This window comes from Anarrhichthys ocellatus, unplaced genomic scaffold, assembly GCF_004355925.1.
Source record: "Anarrhichthys ocellatus isolate YVR2014 unplaced genomic scaffold, GSC_Weel_1.0 scaffold3, whole genome shotgun sequence".
NCBI classification, from domain to species: domain Eukaryota; kingdom Metazoa; phylum Chordata; class Actinopteri; order Perciformes; family Anarhichadidae; genus Anarrhichthys; species Anarrhichthys ocellatus.
This window is the reverse complement of record NW_022280033.1, coordinates 17,732,157-17,743,622: the sequence shown is the minus strand read 5'-3', so window position 1 is coordinate 17,743,622 and position 11,466 is coordinate 17,732,157. Positions and strand designations below refer to the sequence as shown.

Sequence of the window (11,466 nt, the reverse complement as noted above, 5' to 3'; positions counted from 1 at the left end):
GTGTGTGTGTGTGTGTGTGTGTGTGTGTGTGTGTGTGTGTGACACACCCCCCTGGATGTGACCCCCCGTGTCGCTGCCGTTCATCACTGCCACGGGCGGGGACACCACCGCTGACCTGCGGGAGGTCGGCCAATGTCGGCCCACGAAGCCTCGCGACCTTTTACCGTTGCCCTTTGACCCCCCCCCCTCACCGACCATCTCGTCCCCCTCTCTGTGCCGCCGACTCCTCACAGCCGCCAACCCCCGACATGTGATATGATTACGTGTCATGACTGTGACAGAGCATGGCGAAAAACTGCGTATTGGCTAAAGTCATCTTTTTTTAAGAAGATGTGGTTGTGTGTGCGTGTGTGTCGGGGAAGGAGGGGGGAGGTGATGATGATGTCTCCGCAGGAGATTAAATGGGTCGGACAGCATCTGTGTCATCATCCCCACTACCCAACATCAGCTGCGGCGACCAAATCATGATGTCATCATGTCAGCCAATAGAAAGAGAGAGAGATAGAGACACTTCTCTTCTTCTACACTTTGATTGATTGTGTGAGATAATCATCTTAACCGCACTCCCATTACAAAATAAAAGCACTTAGATCGGGTGAACGAGACGGTTCCTCCTCACTTACCGATATGTAGATGCTTGTTTTGCTCGACTCGGACGGCCGGTCCGCGTGTTTTTTACCGCACGCGCGCGCATGTGTGTGTGTGTGTGTGTGTTTATAAGCAAGCGATGAAGCAGGGGGTCAATCAGTCATACGTGGAGGAAATGGGGCAATCTGGGGCCGGGTGTCAGGGAAAGTGATGGATTTTAATGCCGCGATTGTAGTTAATGGCTCTTTAAATTAAATCGAGATTAAATGTCTCTGGCTGCAGTCAGAGCTTGTATGGGCACTGAGCAAGCCCCCCCCCCAACACCAACTCTTAAATCTCGTCCCTCCTCGTCCTCCCCACTCTTAAGACTTTATTTCCTCAACTTTACAGCAACAAACGCATCCAGTACAGTGTTTTAAAAAAAGAAGAATCTGTCTAATATATTCTGATTTAGTTTGTTTAAAACTATTTTTTTTCATCTGTTATGAATGAGTCAGTGCGACACACGCGCCTAATTCCATTTGCTCCTTTTCAAAGTCACAATGTTGGGACAGCGAGTTATAATTGGGCCCATACATCCTGCCGAGGCCGTATGGATTAATTCAAGTATGCTAATGTAATTCAATTTGATACAGTTAATCTTGCACTAATGCAGATTGAAGGATGTGAGGTGCAATCAAATACCTCTTAGCCCTTTTAATTTGCTTCAGAGTTTCTTCTTCTTTTTTTTTCTTTTTAAAATAAAATTAGTCAATTTGTAATTATGTGACCTGGCCCATAATTAGTTTATTCATCACTGCAGTTAACTCCCCATTAGGAGTATCGGAGCGAGATGGACGGGCTGAGGGAGAGAGACTTATTTATCTTCTTCAGAATGGGAACACTCGCAGCATCAATTTGTCTCCCGTTTAATAACCGGCTTCACGGTGAACCATGTGCTGTTTGAGAGAGGACTCTGGACTTGTGATTGGATAATTAACTCAAGGCTGGCGGGTTGTGATCAAACAGCTGCATGCTGGATGTCTGTTTATTCTGCGTGACTTTCGGCCCATACAGGCTGCAGCTTCTGCGTTGAAGAGCTACCTTCTGATGTGTCAACAAAGTTTATGTCAGCTGGATTTAAACCAATAAACAGATTTCCTTTTTTTTTTACATGTGATCAATGGAGGAAAGTATCTAAGTATATTTACTCAACTACTGAATATAAGTACAGTATTGGCGTACTTATACTTAAGTGTATTTCTATTCCATTTTATGCTACTTTATACTCCCTTCTCAAAACATTTCAGAGAGAAATGTACTTTTTACTGCACTACATGCATTTAAACGCTGTAGTTATTATTTTTCAGATTCTTTTTTTTAAGATGTTACTATTACTTGTTATTAAACTAGTTATTAGTGTATCTAACGTTGGCTGCACATTGACGATCGTTTTTTTACATTAGTATTCAATAATATAATGTATTATTAATTATTTAACACTGTTTGGAAGTGTTTTTGCTGTTTACTTTTATTAATTATACATGATATATAATAATAATAATATAATAATTATGTTTCGCCGATAATACTTATGTACTTTTACTTAAATGAGTATTTTTAGATTGTGTAATTTCTACTTTTGCTACAGTAAAGTATCTTGAATATCTAAGTATTTTATTATCAATGTATGTGATCATTTATGTTCTCAAGTTATAGTATAAAATGTTAATATTCTCAAATTGCTAGTTTTGTTAAACCAACTGTTTTAAACATGAAGAAATTTGATTATAACTTGACGCTTAAAACAAAGCAACAAATCCTCACAACTGAGAATCTGGAATTTGGGTTGTTTGCCATTTTTGACTGAAAATTGACTCGACTATTAAAAGAGTTCCCGATCAGTGATGAGTCCAGTCAACTGACTAACCTACGGTGGTGGAAGAAGGCACCTCCTTTACTTTGGTAAAAGTACTAAAACCAAAATGCATTCAACATTTTACTGAGCAACATATACTTAGTGTTTAAAAGTATTCACGATGGCCTATTTCTGAGTGTCTTTATCATGATAATAAACTGTACATTATTGGCTCAATACTATTGATTTATTAAGAAGTATTTTAATGTTGTGGCTGGGCACTGTCTAGCTTTTTTCTTCCTGTTTTAGAGACCGTTGGCGAGTTCAATCTGTAACAATGTATCATTTAATGTTTAAAGTAACTTGTAACTGTCAGATACTGAGAATCTAATGGAGTACAAAGTACAATAATCCTCTCTGAAATGTATTGAAGTAGAAGTATGAAGCACCATCAAATGGACCTAATTACAATAAGTGCCAAAGTGCCAAAAAAGTGACCTACTTGGTAACTTACTGCTAATTTGTTATTTGTCAATAGAATATTAAAGGTACAGTGTGTAGCATTCTGGGGGACCTGTAAGACGAAACAAAGTATAATATTCACAACTATGTTTTCATTATAATCACCTGAAGCTACGGATCGTTGTGTTTCCTTTAGCTTCTACATACTGAGCAGGTCCTCTTCACGGAGTCCACCATGTTGGACCTCCACATTTCTACGGTAGCCCAGTCATCAGTCATGTTTATCCCGATCTATCCATCTGCAACCAAAAGTTTAATTTCATTAAGACCCTCGTAATTCAATACAAGAGGGAATTTTCTTGGACGGAAAGTCAACTTGATGGTTCATGACAGTGTTAAAAAATGTGAACTCGTGCTCCCAGATGATAGACATCGATGACTGTGAATCATTTGACATGCTAGCGTTTCATTTGCCTCGTGCTGACTGAATCCCCCCTATTGTCTTGCTAAATTGAGTCTCTCCGCTCTGCAGTGCAAGTGGTCCAGAAAGGGATTCATCAGAACTCGATGGGCCCTGGCTGACTGGTGAGTCTCTCCCCGCCCCCCCCCCCCCCCCTGCAGCGAGACATCCCACCTCATCTCTGTTCCTCCCTGAATCATTGCAGCCGCACCGTTGTGATTGGAGACGTAGCCGACCGTGTCGGTCAAGCCCCCGGCGGGCTGCGCGAGGTGCGCTGGCGGTCATGGTCATGGAGAGGCAGAGAGAGACTTACAGTACACAGCTGAACCCTCTCCGGACAGCGCACCGATTAGACGTAATCGTGTTAGTCAAGCAGTTGCATATGACAGATGACCAAAAACATTACATGCAATTGAACCTGTGCGGCATGAAAAAAAAACCCTGCTGGCTTCCAGTGTGAGCAGAGCAAAGGGGGGATTGGGGGTGGGGGCGGTTGTAATCTAATAGAAGGATGACATGAGAACTAAAGAGCTGAAACGGTAGGCATTTAATAGGGGCATGACGTTTGACAAGAGCGACAGAGAGAGAGGCTGGTGAAGAATGTGGGGGGGGGGGGGGGAGAAGGGGGTAGACGGAGAACGCTAAAGACACGCATGTACTCATTTGTTCAGGATGTCGCCCGCAGAGTATAAACCCCTCGAGATAAGACCTATTCCAACAAGCAGGCCCTCAACGAACGCCACGCTAACAAAACACACCCAGGTTGATAGGATCAGCAGGGAGGTGTTCGTCACCGTACATCGAGCTGTCGTCCGTGACCGGACAGACCGGACGGTCTAAAACCATAAAGGAGAAATTGGGATAAATAATTGTGATTTCAATACTGATAACATTTTTGGCCATAATTGTGCAGCCCTAGGCCTGGCTTTGATAGCTTTTACCCTATCCCCCATACAACGACAGCTGCTTTTTTTTAGTTTTTTCTTACCATGATGAGAAATCAGATAATGTGTACCAAGTTGGTAATGATAAAATGACTTCCTCGTTACCGTCTATCATTTAATCTAAAACCTCGATTCACAAACCTCTCTCTCTCTCTGAGGATCTGGAGTTTGATTCCCAACCCCTCAATAGAAATACACACAGTGAGCTATTATCAATGCTTAAGTTGATTACCGTGTTAAAAGTCGTGATGCAGTTGATGAATTCATTAAAGAATCATTTATTTACCAACCAGCAATTGATTCGTAATTGTACATTAGCCTCTGTTTTGTCAGTGGTGCATTTATGGTGTTCTGGTTGAAGAAGGTCTCTCAGACTGTGCTCTTTTCATCCCAGTGCCTTTGATCTGGTCAACATCCACCTTTTCCACGATGCTTCCAACTTGGTGGCCTGGGAGAAAAGCCCCTCCATCTACTGTGGGACCAGGCAGAAGGCGCTGGGCTACGCTCTAGACAGGTACTGTACACGCCGAACGTCTCTTTTCATTCAGATAAGAACAAAGACGGCCCTGTGTCTGTGAAAAAAAAAAAGAGACAGTGTTTGAGAATGAGAAATGCAGAAAATGGTAGTAGATACTATCCACAATCCCCAGTCCTGTCTGGCATGGCAAAAACCTGTATTGATATTGTAATGGAGGCTTAGAGTGAGAGCGAGCAGGAGAGGTAAGCGGAGAAGATTTCAGTGGGATTCTGTCCTAGACCAGTGGGATTACATCCGTCTGTAAAAGTAGGGGGGGGGGGTAACTCACTACACGGTCTGTGAACTCTCTTTTATCTCCTCTTTTTCTGTCCCTCTCTCTAACTCCTCTTTTTTTTTTCTTTTTTAATCCTACATTTATCTTGAGTTTTTGTCCCACACTGCCGGCAGGCAAACAGATGCAAGTATTTGTTAATTGGGACACGCATCGAACCAACAGAAAATACTGGCCATGATATCTAAAGGGATCATCTTTGGTGACCCTTACCGTACCTTTTTGCCTAGCTCCACCTTCAGGTCAAAATGTCCCGAATAATATCGGTCCCCAAAGGATGAATCCTGATTTCATCGCCATGACATTTACTGAGCACATTCATGCTCCCCAGAGGAGGCACCCTTTCTTTCTTTCTTCAAATTTAGCACAAAAGTCCACTTACACTCAAGGTTGAACTGATAAGAATTTGGTGGTCATAGGTCCCAACATGTTTTTGTCCATAACTCAATAATTCATATGCAAATTATGATCATTTCACACAAATAATAGGATTATAATAATAACACAAATATTTCATTATATATACATTATGTTGCGGTTATACAATTACTTTACGGGTTGACGGAGGCATACAACCGCGAAGCAATAATTATATATTCAATAAGATCTGCTGGAAATACACAGAAGATGAACCCTAAAGATTTTGGTCCACTGCTCTTGTTGCACCGCCATCAGGCCAACATTTCCAATTCTATATAAAACGTATCATCATCATCACATTCGTGCTCCCAAGAGGATCATCCCTTATAATACATTCAGCATTTTAATTGTGCTGGCTCTCGGAGTCGCGATAGTAATGGTCAAGATGTCTTCACCCTGCATCGAGTAGAGCCAGCCTCTGTACAAACAGGCCGGGCCCTCCATGCTTAGGCCACGCTAATGTGATTTATGGGACATCCATTTGCGGGCGGAGCAGAATGAGAGAGTGCGTGGTGCGACCCCTGCTCCCCACCTGGCCACGCTAACACAGAATAAAAGCCCAGCAGCAGGTGACCTCCCATTCAAACGGCATCAGAATGCGCGACACGGCTCCCCGACGCCTCCACTTTGAATAACTACATGCATATATATATATGGGTGGCATACATTACCGCCGGGCCCTCTTGACGCCCGTGAATTACGAGGCACTTTTTTAAAGTATTCTCTACGAGGGTCATATTTTACCTGTGCTCCATTCTTGATTTGATGTAAGAATGGTCCGCTTTTAATGGACAAGGAAGCTGGGGCGTTTAAAGAATATGGCAGCTTTTGCTGTTTTATTACGCTGTAACTTACCTGGATTTACTGGCATAATGAAGTTTGAAAAGGACCTCTGTTGTTGCTTACATTTAAGTGATTTTCCTTGTATTTCCTGCGCTTTCATCATGCCTTTTCAGTTGATTTATTTCCCCTTCCCTTGTAAATACACCTAAATAGGCGAGTCTCTGCGGTTGAGCTGGGTGGCTGAGGCGGATTGAATAGAAATTGTGTTGGCTGACTGGCAGTTTCCACGCTCCCGCTTTCTAAATCCCCTTGTGTCGTGAATGGTAACCTTGTTGTTACTTCTGGGCCATATCATTTAAAGGTTCTTTTTTTGACAGGGGTGGGGATGAGGGGTAAGTGGTGCAAGGCATGGTGGTGGTGGAGGGGGGGGTCGTTATATATACCGGCTCACCCTGGTATTCCAGGGGTGGGATAGTGGTGGCATCGCGCCTCAGTCGCTCACTTTGTGGGGGGATTGGGGGGGGGTGGACCGTCGGGCGCAGATCCGGGGCACCAGAGTGAGAAAAAGCTGGCGGCGCAGAGGGAAGGGAGGAGGAGCACAAAGGGTGCTCGGGCTCTGTAAAGGGCAGTGAATAATGGGCCGGTCCTTTCACAGAGGCTGCTAACCTTTTGGCAGCCACCAGCAAACTCCATTCTCCTCCGCCGATCTGGGAGGACAATGTGCCCGGGCCCGGGCTTTGAATGAAGCGCTACCACCAACAGTGTTCCCATTCAGCGGCTGGTTGGGAACCATCTTTTTGGCCATTGTCCTAACTCTGACTCCTACCCCCAGAAAGCCGAGCAGGAAAAGGGGACAGGGGGGAATATCTAAAGCCTATCCCCCCTCCCTTGCCTCCTTCCCTCTTCTCTCCGCTGCTCTCTCCCTCCTCTCTGAGCTCTAATCTCTCATCGCGGGATGGGAGAGGAGAGGAGAGGCGAGGAGGGGGCTGCCGAACACACCACCAGCTGAGTTCCAGCCGCCGCAGGAGCCTGCTCGCACGGCAGTGCCGGGGACACGGCTCTGCTGCTGCTGCTGCAGGAGGCAGGCTATCAAACCTGAGCCTCCACCTTATCTGAGGCCCAGGCCTAATAATGCAGCTTACGGCCCATTGAGAAGACATCTGATAAGCCTTTTCCCCTCTGTGGCCCTTTTAACTGCTAAACGGTGTTTATCTCCAAAGTGCTTCAAGGCCTCAGGGGAACAATGCCGAGAAGGAACAGCGTTTAGCCGGCCAGGCCCCTCGCCATTGAGTCACATCAAAAAAGCACTGCTCTGTGCCCCGCGCTGATGTGTGGGCCCCACTTCCATGAGAGCGAGAGCAAAGCTTGGCTTGAAACGCATCCCCTGCTTGTTTTCCTGTCCTTTGAAAAACGCTCACATGAGCCCAGGGCTGCGTCGGCCATTATTTCTCTTGTTGACTCAGCTACGCCTTGATGTGCAGAATCATTGTTTTATAATTATGACAAGAGTTAATCGTTTTTGTCTGCACACAATGTGGAAGAAAATACGTTTTTGTTTTATGTTTTGAAGAATAATTCAGTTGGATGTCAATACATTTAAGGAATAATGTTTATAAAGGGAAAAGAATCTGCTTTTTGAGGAGCTGAAGTTGTGAAAGTGATGCCTCTCTAGAGGATGGAAGACGATACCATGAGATAAAATCAACAGGTTGTTTTTCTTCTCTTCCTTTAAAAAAACGAAAAAGCCTTTTGTGGTGTTGGAGTTTGTTTCTTTTTTCCACCCTCCTATTCAGAGCGGCTGGTCCGGTTCAGGGGAGAACAGTTTTACATTACAACTGTGAAATCCTGGCATAAAGGCGTCCTTTGTGGCGCGCCATTATTTTCACACAAATATAGTCCATTGTCACAGTGCTGAAGTTAATTTGATCAACATTGGGGACATTTAACTGTTTTGTCCGCTGAAAGGAACTTGTTTCATGCTCATTTTCGGGGCATTGAAAAGCAATGATTGGCAGAAAAATAATGTTGCCGTTAACAATTCAAAGCAATTAGTTTCCCATGGGGAGGCAGTGGGCCGCACTGGCCACCACACAGCGACGCTTTGTCATTTTATGGACGGTCATCAGTCAACTGTCAGAGCGTCTCAAAGAGCCCTCCAATCTAAATGTTTCCCTTTAGGCTTTTCCCAGAACAACAGGCTGAAAGAGCAGAGAAAGGCCGGCTAGTTTCCAGCCTATAGACATGTTGAGCTGCAAGAGGGAGGACTGGATAATCACAGGGAGATCCTCCAGAAAGCCCGAATGAATTTATTAAAGGGAGTGGTTTGTGTGTGTGTGTGTGTGTGTGTGTGTGCGGCCATGTCGTATGTGTCCATTTCAAATGTTTTACTTTAGCATACAGCGGCTGAATTCAAATTGCATTGTTTAACAAGGTTACTGTTTTTTTGTGTGTGTGTGTATGTATGTGTGTGTGTGTGTGTGTGTGTGTGGTGTCACTGTGTGACTCTGAACTGCCTTCTCACCCTGGGAGGCCTGCAGGAGCAGAGGTTAATCTTCCCCAGTGTCTCTCTGCTCAGAGTGGACCTGTTTATTTCTCTCACACACACACACACACACACACCGTGCTCTAGCAGTCACTCTTTTAATAGATCAACATGAGCCATTCAGAGATTTGTCGGGTACCACTTTGCCACATTTTACGACCATGCATAGAAACCAGAATGACCTGAAACCCCTGTGCAAGTAAAATTACCTGAATATCTAATATTGCGTGTACATCACTTATTAGCCTCGATTTGTATATATTAGTGTTTCTGCAATACCAGAATTTCTCTTGTCAAATGAAGTCTACAGTAATACAGCACCACGGTACACAACTAAAGCAATCAGGCAGATTGTCTCCCAAGAGTATGTGGACAGATTTTCGGCTGTCCATTATTGTCTTTACATGCATTTTATCAGCCAGTACAGACACGAACAATTGTTTCTTGTTTGTTTGGTGTTGGCCCCTATCGTGTCCATGTTCCCAAGTACTGTATGACAGTGTCAGTACAGTTTGCACAGAAACACTACCTAACCCTACTAGGTTCTCTACATGTCTGTTCATGCTAGTTCAATGAGACACTATTCCTTTTGATATGTCGGTGTGCTGTGTTGAGGAAAGAGCCCCAGGCTGGCATGATACACACTGGAACAATCCAGATGTTAGTGTATGGCTAGATTTTGGCACAGTGCAGAACCCTGTTGATGTTGCATCTTAGTGGTGCGCATTCCGCAAACAAATTTGCAAGTAATCAAGTTCCCCAAAAGCCGATTGACCCACAGTGAATCTGGGGCTTTTCGGGCCCGAGGGTGTCCGGAGCAGTCGTTGGCTTTGCCCGGTTGGTAATCCAGTTCGGAGCGCAGGTGGTCTGTCATCTCTCGGTGACCGTTACAGAAGGTTTCCCCATAAGTCGGCTCTACTCGGTGTCTTCCCCATCTCGAGTTTGCGTCGCCGTCGACTCGAGCTGACTTATTCGTTAACCTCTGCGTGACCGCGCCGACATCCTTGTACCCCCCTCTCCTCGCCGCCCAATCTTCCCTGCACGGTGTTCTTGGCTGGGTGGGTGTCGCCGAGGAGCCTGGGTGCCCACAGGGGGATGAGGGGAAGGCTGTCCTGCCGTGTCAAAGGTCCCGTCACGGCCCACCCCTGGCCCATTCAGTGAGATGTCACCCAGCACATTCGTCACAACGTTAACAGTCTCCCAAATTCTCAACATTTGCCTACAATGGTCGACCGCACTAGGCCCCATGGCCATTGTGTGCAAAGTGGAATCCGAACGGCCAACTTATGGTAAGTCATCTTGTCAATATGATCATGACACAGCCCCCCCGTTGCACCCTCATAATCTCATTCAGACTGTCTATTATGGCTCAGTTTGGCTGTCAATCACGGCGTGTAATCTGGCTAGGAGTCGCTGAGGGATTGAGGCTGGTGTGAGGGGAGAAAGATTTACAAGCAGTCAATAAGCGTATACCTGAGTGTTATCTGTGAGACCGATCTCTGGTGCAAGAGCATTTTTAGAGTCTTGGGCACAGGTGTGTTATTTTTTTGTTTGTTCGCTTTTGTAACGACATGCATTTGCGTGTTTACGGAAAAGTCCAATCTGGAAACGGAGAATGTGCCGCGGTTGCTTTGTGCTGGTGGTTTAAGGAGCCTGGGAGCAGAGTCGGGGGCCGTGTTATAAATTAGCGTCTGACCCCTGTCTTTTGTGCGGCCGCCGAAGGAAGGCTCGGCGAAGGCCCCAGCCCAAACCTCAGTGGGAACGGCGCTTGTGAAGAGCCTCTTTCAGGGGTGTCACTGCGCGATGAATTGGCCCAGAGAAGCATGTTTATAGACTGTGTAAAGGAGTGCGTCTTTGTGGGAGAATGTCACCGACACTGTTACAGTTTGCCTGAATGAACTGCGATGACGAGGCTAATGGGGGCCCCCGCCGGGGGTGAGGGTCAGCGAAGGAAGGGGAGTGGGGGGTGGGGTTTGGCCCCCCAAGCTCTGGGACCCCCCACCCTCAAGCTCCTTTCACGCCCAGTAGCTGTAGCTAATGTCGCAATTCTTCGTCCGTCCGTTCGCCCCCCTCCGTCCTCCACAAAGGCCAAGAAAAAAAGTCAACTTTCGCACCAGCGGGTCACCACGAGTGCTTTAGGAAATGATCGTGTAAACAGAGTGTTACCTTCTGACCTGTGGCTGATACCTTGGAGCAGCAGACAAAAACAGCCGGGCTGCGGGTATTAGACATGGCTGTTAGCGGGATAAAGCTGCAGGACTCAGAGGAGGAAGACATCCAGCCTCTGAAGAAACAAACTCTTCCTCCGCCTCACTTTTCACCCACTCTCTTCATCTTCCTCAGCAGCGGATGTGGTAAATTCTCTATTAGCACAAGGAGCGCAGGAGTTCCCACGCCTATAACAACCGGTTTGATGCCCGTGCTCAGCCTTTTTACTGCCCACCATTCGAGCCAGTGGGACACGCTGACCGCTAACCCTGTTTGAATAGAGCTGGGTCTCTTAGCACCAGGATGTAAGGTCACTAATGACATCAGTCCCAGTTTGCTGTCAGCGTGTGATTACTAGTACAGTTTAATGGAGCATTTAGCTCAGAATCGTGTCCGTATTGATACGGATTCCC

The 11,466-nt window shown here is 45.8% G+C and overlaps 1 protein-coding gene across 2 annotated transcripts in view; it reads left to right on the top strand.

The window, feature by feature from the left end:
- Positions 1-11,466, top strand: part of inpp5a (inositol polyphosphate-5-phosphatase A) — a 163,110-nt gene that overhangs the window by 109,086 nt on the left and 42,558 nt on the right. For both annotated transcript variants that reach the window (XM_031877122.1, XM_031877130.1), the window contains exons 7-8: positions 3,420-3,472; positions 4,686-4,805. In XM_031877122.1, the coding sequence (XP_031732982.1) occupies positions 3,420-3,472; positions 4,686-4,805 (173 nt within the window). The remainder of the gene's footprint in view (positions 1-3,419; positions 3,473-4,685; positions 4,806-11,466) is intronic.